This window comes from Crotalus tigris, unplaced genomic scaffold (genome assembly GCF_016545835.1).
Source record: "Crotalus tigris isolate CLP2741 ecotype Arizona unplaced genomic scaffold, ASM1654583v1 scf7180000019478.12717781048:2074007, whole genome shotgun sequence".
In the NCBI taxonomy this organism is placed as follows: domain Eukaryota; kingdom Metazoa; phylum Chordata; class Lepidosauria; order Squamata; family Viperidae; genus Crotalus; species Crotalus tigris.
In genome coordinates this window covers 59,895-87,702 of record NW_024097560.1, presented here as the reverse complement: position 1 = coordinate 87,702, position 27,808 = coordinate 59,895, and the positions used below count along the sequence as shown (strand labels likewise).

The 27,808-nt window shown below is 46.1% G+C and overlaps 1 protein-coding gene across 3 annotated transcripts in view; it reads right to left on the bottom strand.

Moving 5' to 3' along the window:
• The window catches only part of DNAH10 (dynein axonemal heavy chain 10), a 46,727-nt gene that overhangs the window by 17,691 nt on the left and 1,228 nt on the right, over nt 1-27,808 (bottom strand). For 2 of the 3 annotated variants that reach the window (XR_005559035.1, XM_039362502.1), the window contains exons 2-49: nt 26,601-26,687; nt 26,186-26,322; nt 25,666-25,774; nt 25,353-25,468; nt 24,474-24,690; nt 24,137-24,294; nt 23,541-23,771; nt 22,932-23,122; nt 21,890-22,088; nt 21,452-21,646; nt 21,152-21,322; nt 20,826-21,002; nt 20,461-20,637; nt 19,556-19,731; nt 18,739-18,890; nt 18,047-18,211; nt 17,653-17,860; nt 17,408-17,564; nt 15,931-16,407; nt 15,326-15,484; nt 14,991-15,107; nt 14,804-14,906; nt 14,125-14,303; nt 13,629-13,840; nt 12,963-13,119; nt 12,636-12,869; nt 12,417-12,539; nt 11,443-11,676; nt 11,113-11,336; nt 10,503-10,772; nt 9,766-9,949; nt 9,136-9,270; nt 8,599-8,751; nt 8,310-8,498; nt 7,869-8,015; nt 7,095-7,286; nt 6,636-6,754; nt 5,883-6,041; nt 5,637-5,772; nt 5,364-5,483; nt 4,937-5,071; nt 4,086-4,302; nt 3,803-3,922; nt 2,923-3,068; nt 2,379-2,531; nt 1,841-2,101; nt 1,064-1,236; nt 136-229 (exon numbers count right to left, since the gene is read on the bottom strand). Coding sequence is in view for 2 of the 3 variants with exons in the window: in XM_039362502.1 (XP_039218436.1) it covers nt 136-229; nt 1,064-1,236; nt 1,841-2,101; nt 2,379-2,531; nt 2,923-3,068; nt 3,803-3,922; nt 4,086-4,302; nt 4,937-5,071; nt 5,364-5,483; nt 5,637-5,772; nt 5,883-6,041; nt 6,636-6,754; nt 7,095-7,286; nt 7,869-8,015; nt 8,310-8,498; nt 8,599-8,751; nt 9,136-9,270; nt 9,766-9,949; nt 10,503-10,772; nt 11,113-11,336; nt 11,443-11,676; nt 12,417-12,539; nt 12,636-12,869; nt 12,963-13,119; nt 13,629-13,840; nt 14,125-14,303; nt 14,804-14,906; nt 14,991-15,107; nt 15,326-15,484; nt 15,931-16,407; nt 17,408-17,564; nt 17,653-17,860; nt 18,047-18,211; nt 18,739-18,890; nt 19,556-19,731; nt 20,461-20,637; nt 20,826-21,002; nt 21,152-21,322; nt 21,452-21,646; nt 21,890-22,088; nt 22,932-23,122; nt 23,541-23,771; nt 24,137-24,294; nt 24,474-24,690; nt 25,353-25,468; nt 25,666-25,774; nt 26,186-26,322; nt 26,601-26,687 (8,345 nt within the window). In the remaining variant the exon portion in view is untranslated. Of the gene's footprint in view, nt 1-135; nt 230-1,063; nt 1,237-1,840; nt 2,102-2,378; nt 2,532-2,922; nt 3,069-3,802; nt 3,923-4,085; nt 4,303-4,936; nt 5,072-5,363; nt 5,484-5,636; nt 5,773-5,882; nt 6,042-6,635; nt 6,755-7,094; nt 7,287-7,868; nt 8,016-8,309; nt 8,499-8,598; nt 8,752-9,135; nt 9,271-9,765; nt 9,950-10,502; nt 10,773-11,112; nt 11,337-11,442; nt 11,677-12,416; nt 12,540-12,635; nt 12,870-12,962; nt 13,120-13,628; nt 13,841-14,124; nt 14,304-14,803; nt 14,907-14,990; nt 15,108-15,325; nt 15,485-15,930; nt 16,408-17,407; nt 17,565-17,652; nt 17,861-18,046; nt 18,212-18,738; nt 18,891-19,555; nt 19,732-20,460; nt 20,638-20,825; nt 21,003-21,151; nt 21,323-21,451; nt 21,647-21,889; nt 22,089-22,931; nt 23,123-23,540; nt 23,772-24,136; nt 24,295-24,473; nt 24,691-25,352; nt 25,469-25,665; nt 25,775-26,185; nt 26,323-26,600; nt 26,688-27,808 lie in introns of those variants that run through there. The other variant, XM_039362503.1, reaches the window with a different exon arrangement.

The window sequence follows — 27,808 nt, the reverse complement described above, 5'->3', positions numbered from 1 at the left end:
AACTAAGGATTTCTCTATCAGAAAAGCTCTGCTCAGATCCTGCCTCTGAAAAAGAGCTTGAGAACGTGAGGTCCCGAAGCGGCCCAATGGAGTTGTTCATTAGGACATTAGGAGTTTTCAGGCAGGGGAACCTACCAAAGCTTTATCTGCCTTATTGATCAGCCGGTCGTGGAAAACCCGTAGGCACTCGTTCCTCCACACTCTCACCATCTGGGCCACGGTCTGGAATCTATGTCAGAGCGGTCAGATCAGCCAGCAGGAACACATAAAGGCCAAGTCCAATGAATAGTAACAACAACAACAACAACCTTCAAAAGATTCTTGGTGGCTATAATGAAACTTCATTTTTCTCCTTACACCCCAATATTAAAATGATTACACTCAAAACTGCCGTGGAGACCAGGATTTTGGTGGCCTAAATGAGGGGGGATTGTTCCATGAGTGGCCTGATTTTATGACTTTTTTTTTTTTTTTGCCACAGTGGTTAAGCAAGTGGTGGCAGTTTGCTAAGTGAATCACACAGCTGTTCAGCACATCTGGATTTCCCCCAATGACTTGGCTGGCCTGAAGCCAGCTGGGAAGGCTGCAAATGGCAATCGCCCAACTCCGGTTGTCAAAGGCCTGAATTTTGATCCATAAGAGTAACAGAGTTGGAAGCAACCTTGGAGATCATCTAGTCCAATCCCCCTGTTCTCGCAGAAGATCCGTACTATTTCTAATAGAGGGCTGTCTTGTCTGTCCTTAAAAGCCTCCGATGTTGGGGCGCCCACAATTTCCAAAGGTAATTTCTTCCACTGGTTAATTGTTCTCCCTGTTAGGAATTTTGTCCTGAGTTCTTATCATTCTGATTCTTACTGTGGTTCTTATCTGTGATAAGAGCTTAGAATTTAAGGGTAAGAACTCAGTTCTTATCATTCCTCTTCTTACGTTCTGCTCATGTGACTGTGCTGCGATGGTCATTAACTGCAAAAGTGCCAAGTCCCTTTTTTCAGCCCTGTTGTAACATTGAGCTGAACGTACGGCAGTCAGCTGAGGACTGCCGGCGTGGCTACGACACACTCACCGTTCTGGGGTTGTCTGAACTAGCCCGTTGTAAACCCTGGAGAGGTCCCGCAGGTTAAAAATATAGTGGAACTTGGAAGGTGTCGGCGGTAAGTCATGGACGATGCTCTCGTAGAGGGTCAGAGTGCAGGTGGTGATTTTGTCTGCAATGGCGGCGATGGAGTCATCAAACGCCTGTCGAAAAAAAGCGGGAGGAGAGGCCTTTTCATGAGAGAGCGAGAGCGAGAGCGAGAGAGAGAGAGAGAACGGTGGAAAAACGTTGCCATTTCTGTGGCCTCCTTTTTTTCTTTCCCTCCGCTTAATACAGGCCGTCCTCGGCTTACAACAGTTCCTTTAGTGACCGTTCAAAGTTACAACAGCACTGAAACAAGTGACTTTACGACCAGTTTTTCACAAGTACGACCTTTGCAGCATCCCCACGATCACGCGATCGGAATTCAGGTGCTTGGCGACTGGTTCGTACTTACAACCGTTGCTATGTCCCCAAGGTCACAGGATCTCCTTTTGCGACCTTCTCAGAAGCAAAGTCAGTGGAGAAGGCGGATTCTCTCAGCAATGGGGTTGCTAATTTATCAACTGCAGGGATTCACAACTTCACAACTGCGAAGCGTGACACATTGTAAAAATGGGGCAAAACTCATTTCACAGTGGAAATTTTGGGGCTCCATTGTGGCCGTATGTCAAGGACTAACTGTAATCAGATCTATACTGCTTCAATCTCCCTCCCTCTCTCTCTCCCCCTCCCTCTCTCTTTCTTTCTCTCTGTAGTCCAACTTACCGCCAGGTGCCCTTTCAAAATGGAGGCATAAATCAAATGCAGGGAGACTTCCGAAGGGACGGGCACGTTGAACACGCTGAAGAGGGAAATGAAGCGGGGGTCCACCTCATTGCGGCCTCCCCCGGCTTTGCCCATGGAGGCAATGAACCCCAAGTCGCGGAGATATTTGCAGTTCATCTCCTTGCCCCGGTCGTACAAGGCGCCTTTCTCCAGCAGCAATTTCAACAAAGCGATGGGCTGCTGAGTGCCGTATTCGTCCACCTTTGGAGCACATGTGGAAATGGAAGAAAAAAAGGGGCTGAGAGGCTGGGGGGGGGGGGAAGCCAGCCTGGTCTGCAAAAGGCTTTAGAAACATAAAATTAGAAGAAAGGGGTGTCAATGGGCATTGATTTGCCAGGCCCAGCAGAACCACCATGAATAATTTTTGAGGACCAAGTGCTAAAGGTTTGGTGATGTTCTCCCCCCCCCCCCACCAAACTCCCCCTACCAGGGTTTGGCTGCCTTTTCTGCCTATCTTGTGACTACCCTGAGGCCTTACCCGAGGCATGTTCATGTCGTCCATAAACACCAGGAGTCGTTTTCCCATGGGAGGTCCGTAAGTTTCTTTCGTCCGCTTCTCCACGTTGGCTTCCAGGTTCCTCTGAATGTCCATGGAAGTGGTGCGGGAGGAGAAGTTGATGACCAACAGCACCTGGGTGGGGCAGACCCAAAATGATTACCAGAAATAAAAGCTGGCGAAGGAGGCAACCTGGTGTGGTCCGGTGGTGTGGTGTGGAATGCAGTCTGGATTCCCCAAAAGGGAGGGAGGGGCTGCGTTGCAGAGATAGCGAAGTTTAGATGATTTGGTTGGAAGGAGGAGAGTTTAGAGGCTCTTCCTTAGACATTCTCAGAGTAGATCTACAGTGATGCAAACAGTCTGCTTTTGTCTGGAAAGATTTCCGTCTATAGGTGAGGAACTATAAAGGAAATTGCTCAGAAGTAATGTGGTCTGGGGAGCTGACAGGAGAGGAGCAACCAGGACATGGAAGAACAGCCCAAAAGACAGGAGGACGGACTCACAATCCAGAACACGACAGCCTTACATTTGTGTCTGGGTTCAGCTTCCTGAGCAAGTTCTGTGTCGTCGCCGTTTTGGAGGTCCCCGACTCTCCCACCAGGACCATTGGATGCTTGATCTTCACCATCTTCTCCAGGAGCCAAGTGGTGCGCGTTGTGTCCACCGTTGGAACTGAAGGAAGAACCGTTGAAGGGAGCGTCCCTCAAAACCATCTGGAGTCCCAAGCAGTTTTACAGAGAGGGTGTCCAACTGATCCTAATTTAGTACAGAGAGGTCCCCGCCTGCCTTACCACTCAAGCCCTGGGTGTGTTTGATGCGTCTTTTCTGAAAAGGACACTAATTTGTAATATTCAGGGAAACAAAGGAGATATGGTTTTAAATGCCGTTGAGGAGGGTCGTCGTATTACATATCAAGTGTATTTATTTAAGTTTAATTTACATTTTTTTTCTGACCCCATTTTTTCACTGAAAATCCAGCTCTTGCTATATTTATTCAAGATCAAAATGGTACTTAGCCCTATTCTAACAACCTGTGGAATCTGAGAAGGAGGGAAAGTCTAGTAGTTGGTCCAGGGATTAAGGCACCAGGGTAAAATATCAGAGACCATAAGTTCTAGTCCCGTCTTAGGCGTAAAAACTGGGTAGGTGACTTTGGGCCAGTCCCTCTGTCTCTCAGCCCAACCCACCTCAAAGGGTTGTTGTTGTTGTGGGGAAAACAGGTGGAGGAAGATGAGTTGGATATGTTTGCTTCCTTGGGGTATTTGTAAAAATAATAAAAGGGGGGGGGAATACAAATAAATAAACAATGCCTGAAAATATATTACTTTGGAAAGCACTCATCAAAGCTCTAACTCTTTAACTGGTGCGTCTCCTACCAAATGGTGCTGAGTTTAATTCACTCTTACCTAGGATGTCGATAAATCTCACTTCAGGAGAGTGGTGGTACTGAGGAACCAGGCTGCTCCACGGCACCCACCTTTTTGTGTGCCCCTCAAAGTGGAAATCGTACAAGGTGGGGAGCTGCCCTGCAGGAGAGAGCAATTGGGACATCTCTGAACGATGGTGGTGGAAGGAAAACATCTTGAGATGATCTTCCGGAGCGACTGGGAAACAGGGCTGATGTTCCCTCAGCTTCCTTCGCTGCAACTGGGAAAAAGGACAGGCCTTCTTCTGACATCTAAGACCAACCTGGCAATTCTCCTGGTTTTGCTAAAGTCATCTCATCGTTGACGGTTGACATGGAAGAGATGCGTTTAATGAAGTCATCAAATTTGCCCCTTCCTGCTTCCAGGAGACTCGCTCCTAGAGAGCAATAAAGGGCTTCCAGGAAGTAGCATTCAAGCACGTCGGGATCCTCCACTTCTGCCTCGATCAGAGCTTCTAGCATCATGCTCAGCTGAGTCACCTGTGGGATGAAACACCACAGCTGAAAAAAGCCGTCATCGGCTGGCCAGGAAAAGCAGACCCGGTTCTTTTCCTGGGTCTAAAGAAGGATGTGAGAGAAGGGAAGTGTGAATCACTTCATTAGCAGTAAATGAGAAAACAGGAGGCCCAAACACCCTACTAAATCCTTTTCAACCTCACATGGAAGGTGGTGCGATCACCCAGGGAAGGAGCTAGTTTTTTTTCCCCGACTCCTGTAGTTGAATGATGAACAATCAAGATCTTTCTTCCCACCTCTGAAATTCTGAAGTTAAAGCAGAAATAGGGAGGAAAGCTTGAAAAGAGGTCCAAAAGAGCCTTGTTTATTAACAAATAAAGAATTGTTGATTAGTATTTCTCACATGTCCCAATCTTGCAGGATTCTAGATGGGGCCAACTGTAAATTCTTCTCACTCTTATGGCCAAATTCTGCTCATTAGTAAAATAGCAGGGGACAATGAATACAAATTGTCCATTTTGACATGTGTTTGTTAAGTGCGACATTATTAAACTAACAAGAAAAGAAGAAGAAATGAAACACAGTCTGGATTGAGAACTAATCACAGACTCTATGTTTTTCTCCTTTAATGAAAACAAAAATCAGGTATTTTTTTTACCATGTTCAGATCTGTCTGTGGGACAATCATCTTCAATTTTTCTCCTTGCCGGCCATCCACAATCCCTTCGACAATCATTTCGATCAAGAAAGGTACATATTTGTCAAAGAGCCTGTCCAACAGTTGTTTCTCTTGCTGGAAAAAAAAAAGTTGTTCTAAATTAGAAGAACAGGTCCTCCCAATTCTTCTTTCTCCTCTTGAGAACATCACCTTGAGCAGTGATTTGGGAGAACATCACAAAAGACCACAACTCTTGAACGAACCAAAGCTTGACCTGGAATCTTATGAGATGCAAGAGCTATCATACTGTGTGACCCATACACATGTTTTTCAACTGGCTTCACTTACGCTTGTCGAGACACATGGAAGAATCCATCATCAGTCGTGATCTGCAGAAGTTCCAGTTTCACCGATAGTTGTTATTTACCTTGCTCCTTTCTTTTGTCCATTTATCCCAATAAGGTCTGTATCTCAAATTCTTTGGGTCTACAAAGACCATCCCACAACGTGATACGGTGGCTGGTGAAGCATACTGTAGGTCTCCAACCTACATATAGAGAAGGTTACAAGAAGCTTCAAGATCTGATGGTTGCTACAGGAATGTCCTGTTGGGTTGAAGGAGGCAGGGTTGGAAATGGGTGGGTTCCTTCCAAAGAAAGGCGGAAGCTCAAAACCATCGGCTTCCTGGGACAAGTCTTACCTCAAACAAAAGGGCACAATGGGCTTGAAGACGGATCCGCTCCCCGTTCGCCAGAGTCAACAGCTTGTTGTCATCCATGACTGAATTCATGTTTTCGACCCAGAGAGCATCTACATCACCATCAAATAATATGTATCTGTGCACCCAGATTGGAAAAAAAAATTGAAGGAATGGTCAAGGAATCCAAAGGTTTCTCAGACGAAAAAAAAAACCAAAAACCCATGAATCTAGGATCCCAGCCTTTACCGTCTCTCTTTTTTGTCAGTGGGTTTATTGATTTCCCTGAAGATGTTGGACAAAACTCCATCGGTCCAGTCTCGTGTGGTGGGATCTAGGATGCCGTACAACTCAATCACGCTCATGGCTTTGGGGTTCAGGATATGTAGCTTGGTCAGCAGGCCTAATCTGATTACGAAAAGCAGAACTGGATCAGTAACATTCCAGTGGGGACCACCAGACAAGCTCGGATGTGTAATCCTGTCAGAGGTGCCAACTCAGAACAAAGCTCATGCTAATACAGCACTTCATTTCTCACAGTGGCTAACAAAGGCCTCCACAAAATTCACAGGGATGAAGAGCAAGAAACCACCCTGCTATTGATAATGCAGCTGATATTCAGCGATGTGATATTTCTGAACTTCTGGATTACTGTAATTCGGAAACAGATTTTCCATGAATTTGTAGGTACAGCTAAATTCACTATGACCTCCATGAAACAATGGAGCAATATCCCTGATTGTCAGGCTCCAAAAATGGACAAAGATACATTGAGACTCTTCTAAGCCACTTCCTTTATTGTTCCTCACAAACAGACAGAAAATCTTGCCCAACTCAAGCAAGTTACTTGCACCATAACATATATACTCTGGGAACTATCAGGAAGGAGCTGTTTTCACCCCCTTTCTCTCACACAAACTATACTGAGTTGCCTCTTACTCTCAGCCCCTCCCACCTGGGAATCCAGACCACATTCCAACACACTGATTGATTTGTGCTTACTTTGTCTGAGCATGACACAAGGTGTTGATGACCACAGACTTGCCTCCTCCAGTTGGCCCTACCACCATTGTGGTATGTCGGGTTAGCATTGTTTCATACATTTGGACCACTTTATCCACCTGAGGAAGGGGGAAAAAACCCAATGGTAGCCATCTTGACTGGAGTTATAAACCTCACTTCATGGAATTCAACATTCATTGATCATTTAAATCAGGGGTCCCCAACCTTGGCAACTGTAAGACTTATGGATTTCAACTCCCAACTGGCTGAGGAATTCTGGGAACTGAAGTCCACAAGTCTTATACTTGCCAAAGTTGGAGACCCTTAATCTAAATGGCCATCTTCCCAGTTTCAGACAACTACATTATGGCTCAATGAGATTTTTCAAACTTCATGGAGGCCAAAGGATTTATCTATATTTTGACCATCTCTTTGAGTTATATGACTTTCATTTGGTACCTGAATAGGTAGAACCACGTAACCTTCTTCAGCCAGCACCTGCTCCACCGCATCGTTGAATTTGGGATAGCGCACTCGGGGACAATCCAATCCAGGAAAGAGATCAGAGATCAAGCCAAGAAAAAGAGGAACATCTTCAAAGACAAATTTGGGCAGGTTCATATCTCTGAGGGCTCTCATGAGGACCACGTCCTAGAGGGGTTTGAACCCCAAAGAAATATTAAAAATGTTGGTGAGCAAAGTTGACTTCCTTGAATAGACCTTCCCTACTAAAAGGACTCCGCCAAAAGGCCGGGCCTCCCACTGCATTTCCAATTAACAAAATTCATCTCAAGATAACCAATGAGGGCAAAACTTAATGAAATCAGCATGCTTCTTGAAAGGCCATTTAATTATACCAATCGACACTTAATTAATTTGCAGAATTAAAGGAATCCTAGCCAAGGACTAGGATTTGGTCTTGGTGGACACTTTTGGTCTTGGTGAATAAAGAGGATGACGGAGTTGGAGATCAACTTTGTTGGAGTAAGGAAAGCACGACATATCATGAAGGTTAGATTAAAGTAGCATTCTGGTCCTGTTTAAAAGCCATTGGTCAGGGTGGCTTGGGATCTAATTTTTAGAAGAAAAACGCCAGTCTGGGGAAGCTGTTCTGCTCCCTGGATCCAAACTTGTGCATGTGATACGGAGGACTAAAAGCTCCTACGGCTGGTTTTCAAGGCGTCACAAATCTCTCGGTTGTTCCACCTGTCAAAGACTGGAAATAAAGTTTACCTCAGAGAGATCTGAAGACCCTCTTTTCAGCTCGCCAGCCATGACCAGGACAGACTTCAGAGCCCGAAGCCCAAAATCGTAGTGATGCTGTTTAGAAAGCTGTTCTCTTGCCAGCTTATAGAGCACAGTCATCTTCTTGGCTAGGACCTATCGGACATTTACCTTAATTTAATATTTTATCTCCTAGATCATACTGTTCACGTATCATATATATATACATATTACAACAGTTCATTTAGTGACCGTTCCAAGTTATAACGGCACGGAAAAATGTAACTTACGACCGTTTTTCACGCTTACAACCGTTGCAGCATCCTGATCAAAATCCAGACACTTGGCAACTGACGGTTGCATTGTCCCCGGGGTCATGTGATCCCCTTTTGCGACCTATTCAAATCATCCAGACCAAGACCCAGCCCTTTGCAATGGCCCGTGACCCACCTTTGCCAGGAGAAATCCCTCGGAGAACAGCATGATCTCACAAATTTGCTGCAGATCGGGGACGATGACCACCACCGGCCTGAACAAGGCCTTTACGGATTCAGGAAGCTCCGTTCGACCCGCGTAGCCAGGGTTCATGGTGATGAAAATGCCCATCCGAGGGTCCAGGGCTATTTCTTGCCCTTCAAACTGAAAGGTTAAACCTCAGCCGAGGGTCCCAAGGACCCCGGACCTGGGTGGGTGTTAGGGGGCCAGAGCTCACACAGGAGATTTTTCTTTCCCTCTTTACCTGGAATGTTTTCAGCTGGTTCATGAGGGCGTTTCGGATGGTCTGAATCTGGGAGGAGATGACCGAAAGGACGGAAGCGTCGATCCGGTTAAATTCATCGAAGCAGCCCCAGGCTCCACACTGGGCGAGGCCGGAGAAGATTTTACCCACGGCCTACGGAAGAGGGTGAGGGGCTTGAGAAGAGATGTCTATGGAGATTCTCAGTCATCCAAGTCAGAATTGCCCCAAAGGTGTTTTTACGAAAGGCAACTGGACTTTGTTTTTCTTCTTGAAAACGTTTCGCTTCTCATCTAAGAAACTTCTTCAGTTCTAACTGAACGGTGGGGAATTCAGGATTCTTCCATCAGAACTGAAGAAGCCTCTCGGATGAGAGGTGAAGTGTTTTCAAGGCAAAACAAAGAGAATCCGGTTGCCTTTTGAAAAAGCACCTTTGGGTTGAGATGGGATGGTTGCACTCTGATTTTAGGCTGGCCAGCAGACTGAATTCTTAGGGCTACAGAGGACGAGATGGAGAAGGGGAGAAGGTGAATTTCTGACCTTGAAGTCCATGCCTTCTCCACAGTTGGTGACCACACAAAGCAAGCCCAAAGCTTTCGCGAGATCTTTTGTTGTCTCGGTCTTCCCGGTTCCTGCTGGTCCAGCAGGGGCTCCACCCAAGTACATAGACAAGGCCTTTGGAGGGAAAGAAGTAAAAAAACCAACATTGCTAGGATGGTGGATGCCGATTGTTTCTCAATATCACTTGGATCCTGATCCAAGAAGCCATTACTGATTCATTGTTGAGTTGTGGCTCCTGCCCTCTGGAAAAGCATCCCTCACAAAGGTTCAGATCACCCCAACTTAGCAAGCCTTAAAAGGTGGCTTTTCTCCCAACCTCTGGGACAAGTTGGTAGGGTGCCCACAGGATGTGTATCGTCGTTTTTAACCCACAATTGTTCCCCTCCTATTAAGCAAGGTTCTTTCTGGTTTCCTATGTTTTGAGTATTGGTCTGGTTTTTATTTTTAACCAAACTCATTTTTTGAGACGCCGTACCAGTCAGGAAGAGCAAATAACAGCAAATGTATTCTGCTTGTTTAGATTCTCCAAATTCAAGATCTACTTTTTTTTTTTTTTAAAGCATTTCAGAGTCAGAAGCCAATGGAAAGACAGACTCTTCATTGGCTTACCTGTGTGAGCGTCAGGTATATCCGGTCTGTGAGGGGGGTGATGACCAGACGCCCGTTTAAGCCCATGTATTCGTAGCCGTACGAAAAGGTCCCAGTGCATTGCCGTACGTTGAGTTCATCAGGCTCTCGGTCCCAGTAAAATCGCAGCTGGCTTTCCCACTCAAATTCACGGGCTTCCATAATGCTGACAAGACAGGGTTGGAGCATGATCAGAGAGCCTTTCCAGAAGAAAACTCACCAAAACATTGAGAAGAGGAACAAGGAAAAGTCAGAGGCACTCCAAATTCATTGCTGTTACATTGTAAGTAGGATTAGTAGGGGTGTGTGGGAAGGTCGGGGAAGGGGTGCAGGGGTGGCACAATGCAAGTGCAGAGGGGCTGGGGCAGGCTGCATGGGCGGGTGGAGACTTACCCCAGCGACTTGCAACCTTTCCTACCGTCTTCCCCATTGACTTTCTGGAGATTGCAAAGGGCAATCACATGATTGCTTGGCCACCAGTGTAAGTGCAAACAGGTTACCAAGTACCCACATCACCACCACGTGGTTACAAAGGTTTTGGGATGGCTGGAAGTCCAAGGGCAGGTGGTAACTACCATTCTCCCAGCGTCGCGGTAACTTGGAACAGTCGCTGACCAAATGGTCATAAGTCGAGGAATACATATGTGAACATGCCACTCGTGCCCACAGAGATGTGGCTGATTCTGAACTTCATGGGATTGTTCCAAGGGGCGATTTACCTGTCTCGTACAAAGTTATCAACGATATCCCTCGCATGGACATCAATGATGAGAACAGTGTTGTATTTCTTCCTGTCGTTTTTGCTTAGCGGCCTGGTGATCCGTGTCACCAGCGAGTCGATCTGCTGGTGCATTTTCTTGGCATAGATCTTCATGGCTTGTTTATCCCCTTTCTTGACCTTCCGGAAAACGTCTTCGACCTCCCAGGTCCACCACACCTGGTTGGCTGCCAGCACCATCATGCCCTGATACATCAGCATCCAATCAACTCTGCGGAAAAGCCAGATTTGCCAGGATGGCAGAGATAAAGATAATAGAAAACATCCCTGGAGATAGCTGGATCCTGATTCACTTTGTTTGGAGCTGTAAAAATGCAGGCGTTAAGGGGTACCATAAAATAATAGTAAGAGAACAATGTCTCTTCAAGAACTCGATTGCCTCTGGAACAACAGGATTGAGCCAAGTACTCTCTCTTAATTCAGGGGTCTGCACACTTGGCCAACTGACGAATTCTGGGAATTGAAGTCCACAAGTCTTAAAGTTGCTAAGTTTGGCAGTTCTTGGAGGACCAGCAATATTGGTGGCCTTGGAGAAGCATCCTCTCCCTTACCTGCTTCGGTCTTCGCAATACCGAAAGATGGCTTCTTTGGTGATCAGCCTGTTGGTCCTCCGCATTTCGACCAGCACCGCCGTCATCCAGTTTTCAACTCTGCCTTCCGCCGGAATAGCTTTCCGGAACTCCATCACTTCACCTTCTGCGGAAATCATGGCGGTGGCAATCTTCATCCCACTGTCATCCTCATGAAACTTCAGGGCGGCTATGTTGTCGTACATCTGGAACAAGGCAGAGGGATCAAACGGATGAATGAAGCTACCGACTGTGGCCGAAAAGGCAGGAGATGAACTTAATTGTTCTGGGGATTTCCCCACCATCCTCTACCTTGATCATGTGCTCTTGAACGCATAAGGGGTCGCTGCTTCCGAGGATGCTGAGCAGCTCATCATCTGAGATGAAGAAGAAACGCGGGAAAGCATTCCGCTTGGAATCCAGATAATCGTTCAAACTCTTCTGGCACTTTTCCAGTCCGTCGCTTATGTTCTGAAGGTCGCTAAGACGGTTGTGGGCTTCACAGCATCTCTTGATCACTGGATCTTTGACCGTTTCTCCCATGATCTGCAGAGATCAGAAGGAGGGGGAGGAAGAGGCTGAAAACCACCAAGGATGAATCCTGTGAACACTAATAACACGCGCCTCTTCCCTTCAAGTTGGCCAGAGCAGAACGAAAAAACAAAGTTATGCTATAAAAAAGAAAATCCAAGCATTTAGGATCGTGAGAGTTTTCCATGAAATACAAGTCAAAAGACCATATTTAAATTATATAAACAAACCCCTAAATGTAACACCACCACCTCGGAGCCTTAGGATAGTAGTAGAGTTTATCTCCACCTTGACTCATAGGCCTAGCGGGACAGCCTAGAAGTGTTGGATACAAGATGGGCAGCAAATAAATTTCAGAGAGAGAGAGAGAGAGAGAGAGAGAGAGAGAGAGAGATATGAAAGGCTCACGTAGTATTTGGGACCATTTGAGCTTCAGACATGCGTATGACGGTTTCTTTTGGGCTCTGGAGCAATAGCGTGCTAACGTATTCTTGGATCTACAAGGTATTCCTTGAGGGTCTTTTTTGGTGACCATCTCAATCTTCTCAGTCTACTCAGAGGGTCCTACCACTTGGGCCTGGAGCTATTTAGATCTTTCTAGACTGCCATCAATATCTTGACTTGAGACCTCTATTACCGAGGAAGCCCGTTCAATGCTTAAATAGTCATCCAGGAGGACTTTCTCATTTCCAGAACCAGCACACATTGTTCCCTCTCACTCAGCGTTCCCATCAATACCCAGTTTAGCTACTTGCCCTTTTGAAGATCCTATCTATATTGTCAAACTTTTTGGCTTCCTCAGGCAGCTGGGATCTGATATCTCCACCGATGAAGATGCTTTCCAGGTACATCCATTTTCGCTGAACAATCATCCAGATCTAGAGAGACGAAACACCACGTTCACCAAGAGCAGGGAGGCTAGCAAAATGTAACCTGTCCTCCAAGAGGGCCACCTGGAGAACCAGCCTCCCTACCTCGATCACTTCGCCAATCAAAGAGAGGGTCTTCTCCCAGTTATGGACAGTTCCCAAAAAAGGTGCGACAAATCTGCTTCCAGAAATACTCTGAAGGTTGACGGCATTATCGTCCAGGATCTGAATGATCTCATCGACGGATCCCAAAATGAATCCCCGTTCCTGAGTCCCTTTGAAGTACCGTTGCACAGTAAATTTCATGTTCTCCCAAGTTTCAATGATTTCCTTCACTCCCTAGGAGAGGAAAAAAGGACCTTCTAAGACCTTGCTGGTCGCTACTGGAGAGGACCGAAACACACACAGAGAGGTGGGAGAAGACCATCTTACCTTCTCGATGCTCAGCTCTTTGACGGCAGACCCCACAATCTCGTTGATCACATCGGAATATTTGTGCAGTTCCATGGCAAACATGTTCTCCAAGGTGAAGGTTTCGGTGGCCATGTCAAAACTGGTGCCTGTCCTGTTCATGAGCTCCTTCCAGTGTCTGAAAGAAGACGAGAAGTCAATGCAGGTCACGGGTGGATTCAAGTGACCAAGTGATTTGTGTTTTAGGGCACTGGGGGCTAAAACATATGAAGAGCAGTTGCAGGAATTCGGTATCTCTAGTTTAATGAAAAGAAAGACTAGGGGTAGCTGTCTTCCAATATCTGAGGGACTGCCAGAAAGAAGAGGGAGTCAACCAATTGCCCAAAGCACCTGAGGGCAGGACAAGAAGTAATAGATGGAAGCTAATCAAGGAGAGAAGCAACCTGGAATTGAGGAGAAATTTCCTGAAAGTAAGAACAATCAACCAGTCAAATGAAGTTCTGGGTGGAGGTCTTAAAGAAAAGATTGTTAAAGTGTTTGGTTTTTAAGAGATAAGATGGGAGGAGAAACTCAGTCTGATTGTATGTATTTAACCCTGGCCATGTTTCCCAAATTGACTTAAAACATCCCAAGTTTAATGAAACCTTCATAGTTATGAACAACCCCGGGGATGAGGAGAAGCCAAACCTTTCTCGCAAAGCTTCATTCTTCAAATCCAGCAGCAGAGGAATGGATTCCTTGAAAGCTTTCATTCTCATTTCCAGGTGATAGGCCACCGGCATGCTACGGACCTGTTTTGGCAACTTGCGAAGGGTTTTGAGATACCCTTCAATTCCTTCCTGTAACACCTGGACGTTAAGATTCACCCAGAGGGTCTGGGACCACTCCTCTTTGGCAGCCTAGAACCAGGAAAATTCTTGTTAAGAACATCTTCAAATTCGCAAAGAGATCAGAGAGAAGGTTGTCAGATCAAGGACACCAGACCTCCCAAATAAAGATTCTCTGAGGCCAATAAATAGCTATTATCTTCTCGTTCATCTGAATAAACAGCATGAGGCTCGTTCAAAACAGTAGACTACAATGGTCAGGTGTTGGCAAGGAACACACAAAACTTGAATTCTGGTTGATCACATATAGTCTGGGGTCTGATCAAGAGTTTGACCAGTTTTCCAAAAGCATCTACCTGCTGCAGTTTATATATTTCGTAGATCTGTCTGAGGCCTTTCATTTCTTTTTGGATTTTGATCAAGTCGGGATACATTGTAATGGGCAGGTCAAAGAGCTTTTCAGCGTTGGCCAACTCTTGACGATTCCTTTCGTGCTTCTCCAGTTCTTTTTCGAAAACCACCATCAGTTCTAACCCTGCAGGGGATAAAAAAAAATTCAGAACCGAGTGAAGGATGGGAAATCTCAAGAAGAATTTGAAGGGGCGCAAAAGACCAGAAAATAAAGATAGGCAGTTATAAGTCATTAATACAGAGGATATTAATAGAATTGGAACTGGCAGAAGCTTCTGACCCAGCAAAGCATCTCTTCAACGTTCTTCGGTTGTTAAAAATGAAGATCTTTTCAAGAAGGAAAAATGACCCTGTTTTTAACAATTGTGGTTCTCCTATCTCCTAAAGCCCATGCCTGCAGCTACCATGCCACCAGGTTCCATAGGACTTGAAGAAAATATGACCAGAATTATGGAATATTGGACAAATGAGACCGGTGATAGAAAGAAGCATCAGGTCAAGGATGTAGGTGGCGGTTGCGTTCTCCCAAACGAGAATCTCAAAATCCAAGACCTTTGATCTAACTTGGTGTTTCTGCCCTGCTTTCCAGCTGTCGGATGTCAGAAGCAGCAGATTCTTCCTTACCTCGATCAAGGTTTTCACCAACAGAACCTGGCCCCTCAGTAACAAACCGTTGGTAGAAGTCATCAATCTCCTTGCTGTAATTTCCAATTTGCTCCCTTGTGATCTAGGAGGCATAATCCCAGTTAGAAGATCATCCCAGCTTCTAAACTCTGTTCTCCTTCATCTCAGAATGCAACTACCGCAATACCTCGGTAAAAGTCTTTTTGATGCTGCCCAGGCTGTGATCAACTCCTGCCGCGTCAGTGTATAGAGTTTCCCACATCAGTTTGATCTTATCCACCAGGTTCTGTTCTTCTTCTGCTATCTGGAGAGGAGGAATGAGAAGGTTTCTTTGGAAGACTCGGAGATTTAAGTTCTTTAGGGAAAATGTGTGGATTTTAGGGCTGTGGACTCTCTGGAGAGTGACCTTTAAAAGTAGCTAGCCAGGTCCTAAGGCCAACCAACCCCACCAATTTTTCATCCACACAGGACCTTACTCTGGTAGGTATCTCAGCATCTTTGGCACTATACAAAGACACTTACAGCAATGTTGTACATGGCCAGGGTACGGTATCTCTCCTGAATGTCCAAATACTTGAGTTCCACTTCTAGAGATATCTGTCTGATCTCAGCTATTGTGCCCAGGACAAATTTGAGATCTTCCAAGGTACTCGGGGTCGTTTTCAGATTGTGCGACAATCTCTGGAAAGCATATTCATTTACTCATTAGTTCACTCAAGCGTTGCAAAGAACTCTTCGGGCTGAAACTACTGTCCAGATTCCATCAGCATGTTTTTAGCTCAATGACTGTTGGCGAGGAATGAAAGTGTTGGTCTTCAAGATCTTGGAGCGGAAGACATTATTGATAGAATGATGTCTAACGTGCCTTGAAAATCATTTTGGGCCAGTTGGTGCCAACACTAATTAGCCCCGAGGTGCCCAACCTTGGTAATGTTAAGACTTCTAGACTTCAACTCCCAGAATTCCCCAGCCAGCCCATGCTAGCTGGGGAATTCTGGGAATTGAAGTCCATAGGTCTTAAAGTCACCAAGGATGGACACTTCTTGCCCAGAGCTTGAACTCAAGCTCCTCTGTCCTCTCCAAGTATGGTAGAGCCAAGGGGAGCATCCCCAGCTGGAGAAACCTACCTCAATGTTTTCTTGGAGACTGTACAGCATCTCTTTGGCTGACTCGTTGAGTAGCTTCCCAAGGGAATTGACCCAACCTCTGGCGTTCTCCTGGACGGTGAAGGCCAACGGGGCCAGCAAGAGGCGGATGCATTGCTCATCTTTGACCATGGGCTGTTGCATGACTTCCTGGGCCACCTTCATGTAGAACTGCAGCTTCTCGTCAAAAACCACGCAGGGCGGCTTCTTGGCTGCAAACTTCTCCATGACGATGGCCTTGTCCAGTTTCCACAGGGGCCGATACCGCTTCCAACGGTTCAGATACTTGGTAAGAGAAGCCAGGAGCTTGTGCATGTTTTGCGTGATCAGGATGGCCTGTTCGATGATCGTTGGGTTCTGGGAGATGTCGCTGAAGAAGCTGAAGATGACCGGTTCGTCATCCCCCGTTTGCTGGGGTGGGCACTCGATGCAAGAGCCATGCAACCAGCGAATGAAAAGCTGCAAGGGAGACAAAGGAAGATTCTTCAGGCTAAGCTCAGCTCAGCTTTGCAGGCAGGGGAGAGGTTGAGTTCTCACGTAACTGAGTGCTGGCAGATCTGCCAGTTTGGAGAAGAAAAAACCAAGGGACAGGTGGAAACTGAGAGTCCAGCTGAAAAGGAGGAGGGCAGGTCAGTCTTTAAATTGGACCTAGTCTAGAAACACTGCTTCAGGCTTCAGCTGGTAGCAGAGCTGGAAGCCAACAAGAATGCAAGACCTTTGCATAACACTTTATTGAAGAAAAGTTAGAAAGCCGTGAGGAAGGAATTCTAATGACTCTGTTTCAAGGGCAAGTCCTGTGGACAGAATCACTATTTTACTCTCTTTCCCTTCCCAGTCCTGCGGTCTGCCTAACAAGGTGGACCACACTAAGAAAACCATACCATATAGGTCAGGACTATTTTTATTGTAACAGCATCTTGCAAGTTGAACGTTAAGGGATCCGTAGTGCTCTCTGAGCTTGGTTGTTTTTTTGCATACGTTTCATTACCTAGCTGGCACTGATGATGTTATCTAGTTGGGTCAGGAGACATCTGCAAGAAAACCAGAGAGCACCAAGGATCCCTCCTTTCAACCCTGAGCTATGAATCTTGTCCTTTGTAAGTCTGAATGCACGTCCTCCTCTCCATATCTTTAGCTCCACAAGAACTAGGGAAGGTCTTGTCTGCTTTCTCATGATACTTTCTTGGATGAGGCTCAAACTCCTCTTATCTAACCTTTGCTTGGGTGGCGGGTCTGCCTCCTGTCCTCCAAGGCCCTTCCCTGTGCCCACTACACCTACGTAACTACTACTCAGCTCCTTCTTTTCAGCAGGAGGCCCAGTTTCCATATCCTTCTTGATTTTTGAAACCGTTCAACGTGTACCCTTTGATTCTCCCTGGGTCAGAACCAGCCTCCACAGGGGAAGTGGCTGCAGAAAAGCATCTGATGAGCCTCTCCTGACGAGAGCAAGGATTCTCACCTTGGTGGTTTCCACACAGTCTCGAATGCAATGGACACTCAACTTCTCAATTTCCCCCATATTTGGCTGGAGGATGATCTCGGGGGCAGACAAAATGGTCTCTGCTTGGAAGAGGGGGGTGCTCCCTATCACGGCGGCGTTGAAGGACTGCAAATTCCTTCAAAAAAAGAGGAAACCAGTTAGCCCTCTGCTCCGGAACAAATCGCTGGAGACTGAAGAGGAAGAAGCCGGTTGGGCAGACTTACTTCAGAACCAAGTTGATCAGGCTTTGATAAACTTTTTTTTCCCAGTAGGCGTAATACGGTACGAGCCGCGTGGCTTTCCCCGTGTTGGTATTCACCACAAGGCCTTCCATTTTGGTTAGTAGGGGCCCCACTGAGGTGTACTTGCGAACCAAGTGCTCCATGTCCCTGGCTCGTTCATGCTTGATAAACTCAAAGTAATCCTTCACACCTGTGCAGGTGAGGAGACCCAATGAAAAGGTGAGGTATTAGCGGCTAACGAGGGGGTTAAAAAATAATTTAGGAGACATGGCTTCATTTGGGGGCAAGTACCTCACCTAAATTCAGACAGACGTTTGACCTCCTAGCAACTATGGCTTCGTCCGGCTCCAAAATGAGCAAAGAGTTGGCCACGTACCTGGGAGATGGCCATCCCCTTTTGAAGGAGGGCTTTTGAACAGGTTGGCTGATTCAATTAATAAAAGTTTGTTGTTGATGTCTTCAGCATTTTTGTGAATCTGATGGATGAGAGATTCAAACTTCCCAATGGCCTGGGTGCACCGTATAATGTAGTCCCCAATCCCTGGGAAATAAAGTCGTTGGATCAGACCCAACGCCCTATATGGGTGCACCGTGTGTGGTGTACAACTGCCTGACAGTGATAAGTAACAGTATAAGAGAATCAGAAGGGACTTTGGAGGTCTTCCAGTCCAACCCCTGCTTGGGCAGATTAGTATTTTAGATTTTAAAGAGAGCTGGCTTCAATCTTCTAAGAGAGAAGCAAGGAAGGAAGGGGAAAGGAAAAACAGTTCAAGACGCTTGGGAAACCTGGAAAAATGAGACGGTGAAGGACCAAGTTAAAAAAAAACACGACAGGGAACAAAAAGATACCATAGGATACCAGCATGGTTGAATAACGAGGAAGAGATTTCCTGCTAGCATGCTCTTGGGACATTTCACGTGAGTGAAAACACAGACACAAACTCACAACAGTAACCGAGATAGCCAGCCATTACATTCTACCAAGTTCAAGACCAGGTGCTTAAATTTTGGTATATTTGAACCGGAGACCCTCCCCTTACACGGTGTTTACTGGAGGACAGAGGTTACCTAAAGAGTTCCAGTTGAGTCTTTTGTAACCGGATCGGAAAACCCGCCAAAGGTCCTGGGTGTGTTCTTCCAGAAGCTGGGCCTCAGCCTCATTCAAGGTTCCTATTAATTTGTGGTAGTGATCCAGCATCTGCTTGATGCCATCCGTGTATCTGAGAGATCAAAGGAAACGCCAAAGAATTTAGTCTTCCGAATTGGGCGATTCCAGAGACGTTTGATTACGTGACCGTGGGGATGTGACTGAGGTTGTGGGAAAAATGGTCCTAAATGTGCCATTGTAACTTTGAATGGTCACTAAACCAATGGGTCTCTATCTGTAGTCCTTTCTGCCGGCTCAAGGTTGACTCAGCCTTCTATCCTTCCGGGGTAGGTAAAATGAGGACCCAGATTGTTGGGGGCAATGTAAAAATATATATATATATATATATATATATATATATATATATATATATATATATATATATATATATATATATATATATATACATATATACATTGCTTACTGGTGTACACCGCTTAGAGAGTGCTTGCACTTAAAGCGGTATATATGTCTCATAAATAAATAAATAAATAAAGTAACAGGATCGTGATTTTTCCAAATCATTTTCCTAAACAAGGAGGTACACTGAAGCTCGGAGAAGCTTAACAGGCCTACCTTTGGCTCTCAGAGAAGGTGAACAAGCCTATTTGTATTTTTTTTGGTATTTGCACCTCTGAAAATGATTTTCAGAGAAGGAAGACCAGACCAGACCAGGCCAGTAATGAGGCCGAGTCTCCCCCCACGCTCCCCTCCCCAGCCCGAGCCCTCCATCCTTACCGCAAAAATTTGTCTTCCTGCAAAGCCACATTCCTTGCAATTTCAGGCACGGGGAACCCCAGGTGCTCCATATATTTTGTTTCGTTGATGATCTCCCTTAGCATGGGTGAAAAGTTGACCACAAAGCGTGTTGTCCTCTCTCCGGTGGTGGTTTCCCCCTCGTCCGAACGCACACTCTGCGAGGGAGAAGATCAACCATCGCTGGAGACAAGAGGCTGGGCAGTTGAAATGACACCCAGGAGAAGCGATGGAAACCCCATGCAAGGAATGGAGAAGAAGCCTCCTTTCAATCCGAATGGAGTTGGGAGGGACCTTGCAGGTCTTCTAGTCCAGCCCCCTTACTCAAGTAGGAGACCTTACACCATTTGAGACAAGTGGCTGTCCGGTCTCTTCTTCAAAACCTCTGGTGTTGGAGCACCCAAGGTTAAAGTCATCTTTAAGTTTAAAATCCTGTTTAAAATTAAGATGATTCGTGGCGACATCATGGATACCAATCAACAATTAGCAGACAATTTACAGGCAGTCCTTGACTTACAGCTGTCCGTTCTAAGTTACAAAGACCCACTGAAAAAAATTGAGTAAAATTGAGTGTCTCTTACTTAACCTGGCTTAGCAACCAAAATTCTGGTCTCGCTTGTGGTCATCAGGTGAGGACTGCCTGTATCAGCCACTTTATGTGGGATGCTCGTTCAACCAGGCTGACTTGCCTACAGCCTTAAGAGGTCCTTGGGGTCTCCCATACAAGTCTTCACCTAGCTGGGCCCTACTTAGCTATCGTATCTCAGCCCAAGTTGACCAGATCCTGCCGTTCAGTGGGAAATTTGAATTTGAAGAGCAATCTGATCAAGATCTCTGCTTTCCGACGGACACAAAGAGAGTCGATCTCCAGAAAGAATGATACTCACTGGTTCTGGAGCATCTGGGCTTGACTGAATGATCACCCCAGCTGGATGAACTCGGGCAAGGAGTGTTTTTTTCAGCAAGATGGGAAGTCTTTCTTCGGTAGCGTTTCTCCACTGGTCGTACTTCACATCTTCGTATTCTTTCATTCTCTTTGCCACTTCGAGGTACTTTTGCTTCACCTGAAACAGACAAGAATAAAGCAGACCTATCTTCCTTAAAAGGGTTTTGCCCTTTCCCACCAGTATCTGGGCATGGGGAAAGGATGTTCTAGACACTCCCAAAATGGGGATGGAGAGGCTGCAAGTGCCCGGCATAAAAAAATCTAGAGCCCATTCTTTGATCCCAAAGAAATAGCATTCCGTCTCACCTCCTTTCCGCGGTCACTAGCCAGCAGTTCCACCACTTCCTGGAACCGAATAATGGTGTGCTTGATACGGTAGAAGAGAGATCGAGCCCAGTAAATGGCACCGGCCATCGGAGGGTGGTTCTTGCACAAAGGAGGGTGGCTGAGGTTGTTGACAAAAATGCCATTCACAATCTCAAGCTGTGAGTCAAGAGCAAACAGATAGACCGTCAGCATTTACTCTTGGAGTCTGACAGCCCCGGGCCAACTCAGCTGCCATGACACTAATTCAGGGAGAAGGTGGACCTGCGCAGTTTGTTCACGTGAGAGGGACCCCCCCCCCGAGTTACCTCCTTGCAATATTGCGCCAGGATATCGTTGAATTTCATCATCATCTGTTTGTTGATGGCTTCCCGGGAACGGATGTGCTTGAAGTTCAAAAGCATGTCGAAGGCCGCTTCTGCGGAGCGAAGGGTCTTGAAGGACTCATCGATGAAGTTCTTGGCTTCTTTCTCGATGTCCTGAAAGCCAAGGAGGGTGAATTAAAAGGAACACAAACATGGTAAAGAAAGAGGGAAGAACATGGAGGAGGAGGAAGAGGAGGAAGAAATAATAATAAGAACAATAATAATAATACTTCTGCTACTTACCAGAACTTCCAGCTTGAACTCATCCATCACCGCCTTCCACTGGTTTACACATCTGAGGTTAAACGGGTCAAAGGTCAGAACTTCCATCGGGCTGACCAGGCCATCTACTCGGTACAAGACTTCGTCGATGCGCTTGGGGTCTCCCGTGACAGCTTTCAGTTCAGGCCCAAAGATGTTGTAAAATTCCTCCATGACCTGTTGGGTTATATATCAGGGGTGGGGAACCAGGGCCTTTTTAGGACTTGTGGACTTCAACTCCCAGAATTCCTGAGCCAGCTATACTGGCTCTGGAATTCTGGGAGTTGAAGTCCACAAGTCCTAAAAAGGCCCTGGTTCCCCACCCCTGGGTTAGATGGAAGCAGAGGTCATCCTCAGGGGCTCCTTTTGGGACTTTACTTGGCTTATGCAAGTTTTCGACATCTTTGTGCCTGCTGTTACCTGCAACACGTTGTAGAGGTCCTGACAGATAAAAGCCATGTAGTCCGTCTTTTCAAACAGCCGCTTCCGATCAAATTCCCATCGAGCGTCTCTTCCTGACGCTTCAATTTTGGCCCGGATGTCAAAATACGATTCCTTCCAAATTTCAAGAGTTCGCTTAGCTTCTACCATCTTGTTTTTTGCCAGCTGCCTGTCTTCCCTGGAGTCCGTCAAAGAACAAAGGGGGGGGGGGGAGGAACGTATTTGGTGGAGAAAAGAGAAGATAATCTAATATCCTGGTTGGCTTTAATGTTACGAACCTAAAATGTTTCACCATAGATTTTTAAAAAAACCAATGTCGGGGATAGGAAGGTCTAGTACGGACAGCTTCAGAGTGGATGTAACTATGGTTGAAACATGATTAAGGCAGAAATGGGTGGGAAGGATTTAAAAACAGAAGAGACAGTGGATCAAGAAGCAGCAGGCATTTCTGGGGCTGATCTGTAGAATCCCCCAAAACCAGATTTTTTTTTAAAAAAAAATGCTGTACGGCTTTTGAGACCAAGCCCAGACCACAGGACGTATCAAGAGCAAAATGACCTTACAAATGCTTATTGTTTATAAGTGTAGGCCATCCTTGATTTACAACCATTCCTTTAGCAACCGTTTGAAGTTACAACAGCATTGAAAAAAGTGACTATCTTAAAATCCTCATGGTCAGGTGATCCAAATTCGGGCACTCGACAAGTGGCATGGATTCATGATCCTTGCAGCATCCCGTGGTCCCCGTCTGTCAGCTTTCCAGACAGTTTCTGACAAACAAAGTCAACGGGAGAAGCCAGATTGACTTAATAACCCTAGCATTCACTTAGCAACTGCAGTGATTTACTTAACAACCATGACCATAAAACTGAGGATGAGTCAATGAACAAATGCTTTGCTGAGCAATTCATATTCTGGTCCCGACTCTCAAGGGCTGCTTGCATTACATCCACACCAGCACTCTGGGCAATCAGAGTCTTATCCTGGGAACCAAGGATAAGGATAAGGATCTGTCCCCTACTTGAACAAAGTCCGCAGGTCCACGACTTTGCAGACCCTCGCTGAAATCTCCCAGGCGATCCGTTCCATGAGAGGGATCATCCGCTCGTCCTTGTTGTAATGTCGCGAAATGATCCAGACCATCCGCAAAGCGTTCATCAGCGAAGGGATGGTATCCAAGACCACGTTGAACCCAGTGCCGTGGGTTAAATTCTGCCCCAGGGAAAAGCCCGCATTACAAGGCAGCCAAAGGGAGAAAGGAAAAGAAGGCTATGGCTCAGGGGGTCACCTGGAACCTCCAAACATTCACGACTTGCCAAACTTCTCAGATAAAACGCTCTAGGGAGGTAATCACATGGCATCAAAACGGGATTATTTTTTTATTTTAACAAACAACCCTCTTGAGATTTGGGTAATCTTCTCACCAAGATCTCGTATGAGAATACTGGAAGTTCTGCAGCATATACAGTCATGTGAGATCTAATTTTTAAAAAATATAAGATGAGTAATTTGTAGAAGCCACCTAGATGCTTGCCGGTAGAGAAACCGTGGCTAGTTGGAACCAACCACAGATGATGTTCACTGAAGAGGCATCCCGCTCATCCAACCCCACCAATTGACCCACACATACCTTCAGATGTCGCTCCAGGGTGGAAAGAAACCTCACATTGTCCACGGCTTCCACATGATGCTTGGAGAGTTCGTTGATGACCACCTGTAAGTTGTCCACAATTCCTGTGTTGGCAATTTCAAGCACGTGTAGGACCTTCTTGACTATGGGCAGCTTCACCTGCTCCGTCAGGGCACTCAGGGTGGCATTCCTCTCCCGCCAGAGGTCAATCTCTGCCAGCGGGCCGTTCCCCTGCAGACGAGAGGGAGGAAGAAAGGAAAGCGGGATGTTCTGAATGAGCATCTGAACCTTCGTCATTAGAGGAGCTGGGCTGGCTCAGGAATTGAAGTCCACAAGACGTAAAGGGGCCATCGTAGGGGCCGCCCCTACGACAGACATTATCTACCCATTGAAAGAATGGATCAAAAGGATGTCCTAGGCATCAAGACAAATTCAGGATTGTCCTAACAGGGAGGACTTTTCCTTGACTCCCTTGTCACGTCAAGGACCCGTAAATAAAAGAGATTCGGGACTTGTCAATGAAGAGATGGCTGAAAATTACCAACGTTTAGGGGAGATGGGATGTCAGATTAGGAAGCCAGCTTGAACCCAATTACCTGAGGGACCTTCCTCTGGAGCTCTTCGTTTGCAGAAGAGATCAACACGAGCCAACCGTTTGCGAGGCTTTCCAAAGTCTCAACCACTTCCTGGTCACTCGCCAGTTCACTTGCGTCCCCTTCTATGTTTAACGTCGGCATGTCTAACTTAATTTCCCCTGTGAGGTTAAAGAAAAAAGAAGCCGCTGAGCATTCTGAGAGGTCTCTGGTGCATAGGGAACACCTCACTCAGGCTGATGTTGTCCAACTGGGTTGGGCTCACAGCGCCCATTGAGTTGTAGGGCCGTTTCTCGTTTTGAAGAGGGCAGTTGTAGGTTGTCCCCGAGCCACAATTCACCTTCAATCTGCTGGATGGTCCTCTGAACGTGGCTCAGGAATTTTTGCATGTTCATCAAGAACTCATTCCTTAGATTCTGGTAACTATCGAACACCAGCGGCTTCTTCGCTGCCTTCTGGGCAAGCTGTGAATCTTCCCCCTCAGCTTTCTCAGATTCTGCATGTGTGCTGATCTCCTCCAGGCCATACTGGTTGTGGGACATGGCGGGCAGATACACCTGCAATAACAGCATTTTTAGGATTTTCAATTCTTTTCACCTGAGGATGACCAACTCTTCACCATTTCCCCTCTCTACATTCAGGTATGGCATCCGCACAATCCTCCAACTGTTGCAAAGTCCAGCAGCAGTGGAACCCAGCAGCAAGGGATGCTGGGAGTTGTAGTCCAGCAACATCTGGAGAAGTTCTGGAGAGGTTCTTCAGGTCTTCTGTCAGACTTTGCTAGTTGCCAATAAAGGGAAGTATATGAGAATGTTTCTGGATGTTTCTTTATATGAACCTACTAAAGTGACCTTTTTGGAGAAACATGGTATAGGAGCTGACCAGGCTAAGCCTGACGGAGGCGGTCAAATGAGACATCAGTCTCCAATCCCTTCGCACCCACAAGAGATCTAAGTCCACCTTGAATCCCTTCTACTCTTATCTACTTCCAATTTGCTTTGATGGTTAGTCGTTCAGATTCTTGTAGAGAGCTTAAGCTTGCAATAAATCTTTATACATTTAAACTGCCTGGATTTTCTGATTTCCCTGGCACGACACTTGGGTAGGAATCCTGAGTTATGGAGACAAGGCTGCCCATATCCTCAATTTCGCTATTTAGACCCCCACGAAGCCACAATGAAGGCCTGAAGACAAAAGCCAACCAACTAAAGCCTCTCACCAGGGCCAAGATCTGTTTGAGCATCACCAGGGTATTGCGGTTCAGGATGCCGTATTCCAAGACTTCAGGCAAGACATCGTTGGCTTCGGCCAAGTCGTTGGGTTCCGACACCGTTTCTGGTGAAAGAGACTTTATTAATAAAGGGACTTTATTAAGGAGGGAAACAGAACTAAGGGACAAATATTTCATTTGTCAACCAGAGGTCCTGGATAGGGAAATGAAATAAGACTAAACGAAAAACAAAGGGGCTTCTGGAATATGAAATATCCTGACGTTCTGTTTTGCTCCAAGTTTTTTCCCTTTCTTAAAATACCTGCAGTTTCTCTCAGAAAAAAGACCGTGTCACTCTCCACAAAGTCTTCCGGGACATCATTCACCGCCATGTGGTAATAGAGATTATAAACTTCTTGCTTCACAATTTTCTGAAATGGAGAGGGGGGGGACCAAATGGGTGCGCTTAGAAAGAAAATAAAACACATAGTTGGCCTTCCAAATTTGGATGTGCTCAACTGATGCACAACTCAAAATGCAAGCAACAGTTGTGTGGGCAGCTGAAGGAACTGCTCTCGGCACAAAATTTGTGAACAACCTTTGCGTCGCTTTTGTGCTGCTTTCTGCCCATCTGCCCATTTTCATTCAGAATTTGGTCCGCAAGAGATCAGACAGGGCCCAAAAAAAGCCAGCATTTTGAAAAATAACAATTCTGATTAAAAAAGAGAAAAGCTGTGGTTTAGGTAGGAAGAAGAGTTCTCGAATCGGTGCCGATCAACTGCAGAGTGAATCCTACAAAGAAACAATGAGACGGACACCAAAACAGAGCGAAGGCAACTTACTTTGTACGTCTGAGCCTTTCGCTGCGAGATGCCCAGTTCGCGTTCTATTTCCGCCATGCCTGACCTGACCGAGGCTGTGGAGAGGGTCCCACTCATGAGTTTTTCTCCTGCCTCGTTTAAGCTCCTCCAGCTTTTCTCTAAACGAGAGACACCCAAAAAGAAAGAAATCAACCCCTCTCCCTCTGACTTCAACGTTGCAATGAATTTAGAGGGATCCAAGCAGTCGAAAGGGATCCCACCTGAGGATCTCCCTGTCTGCATTTTGTTTTCATGTTTACAAAGATATTAAATTTTGCATGATAAAATATAAATGAAAATAAAGATAATAGGGAAATGGAAAGGGGGGGAGGGGAAAGAAACAGGAAAAGACCCTGAAAAATTTTTGTCTTCCCTGTGGCTGGCAGCCATTACTCACTTGCTTCGCCAATGGAGCTGGAGGAAGAGCCCCCTATTCTCTGCGAATTCGTTTCATCCTCCTCCGTCCCTTCTTCATACGGCACATCTGTTTCCAGAAAAAAAAAACAGAACAAAATATGAAGACTTTTCAACCAGAAATAGAACTGAACTGGGGTGCAGCGGTGGAGGAAGGAAGGCAGAGTGGCCCTAAGAGAGCATCCAAACCTTATCTGGATTTATTAGACTGGACCACGTGCAGAGTTTTATTTTCAAAGGGAAATAAATTCCAGACAGACTTTTCAAAATGGCTCTCCAGACCAAATGGCTAGTCCTCATGTGATCAGCTTTGGTCACAAAGGAAACATGAAGGAAAAAAGGGAAGACTGAGTCTGTGTGTGGGGCAGGGAGATACCATTTTGATGGCCCCAAGTATATTTTATTGTCCCATTCAATAAATTATACTATTATTTATCATCCTCGGTCTCCTACTGGGCACTGTTGAATTTTCTTTTCTAGAATTTACCAAAGAAATTGTGATTTTCCTGGACGAATGGACCAACATCAGCTGACAATGAGGAAAAAATGTTTGGTCCTGAGGGTAACCATAATGGGGAAAAAGAGGAGAACGCACACCAGCTATAAATAATATATAATTTCTCACAAAATGATAGATAAACAGACATACATATATTTTGGGGGGGAAAGAGAGAGAGAGAGAGAAATCTTTTTTCTAACCAATGGGAGTCCATCTGAGGAAATGGGGTCCATGTGGGTGGGTGAGTAGCCAATGAAATAGCAGAGCCCCAGAGCTGGGCAACCAATCAATTGTTTTGGAGGGAAAAAAACAGCTATAAAAAGGGCAGCACAAGGGCATCTGTCAGAGAGCTGAAGAGAAGAGGATGGAGGGAAAGCATCCCCAAGGGGCAAAAGAGCTGGCGCCACTTGCTGCCTCAGAGCTGGCTGAAGCCCTGAAGAAGCTGGCCTGTCTGGAAGAGGCCAAGGCAGCTGCCCTGAGTGGTGAAGGGAAATCACTCTCTGCTGAGCCTCTGGGCCAGCTGAAGCCCCTCCAGGCTGAAGTCCTGAAGAGGCTGGAAGACCCTGAGTGGCCAAAGAGCTAGAAGTTCAAAGAGGCCAGAGCAGCAGCCCTGAGGGAGCTGAAGGGGTGGAAGTCCCTACCCACTGAGCTGATTGACAGACTGAAGGGCAGGGGGGCTCTGAGTGGCCAAA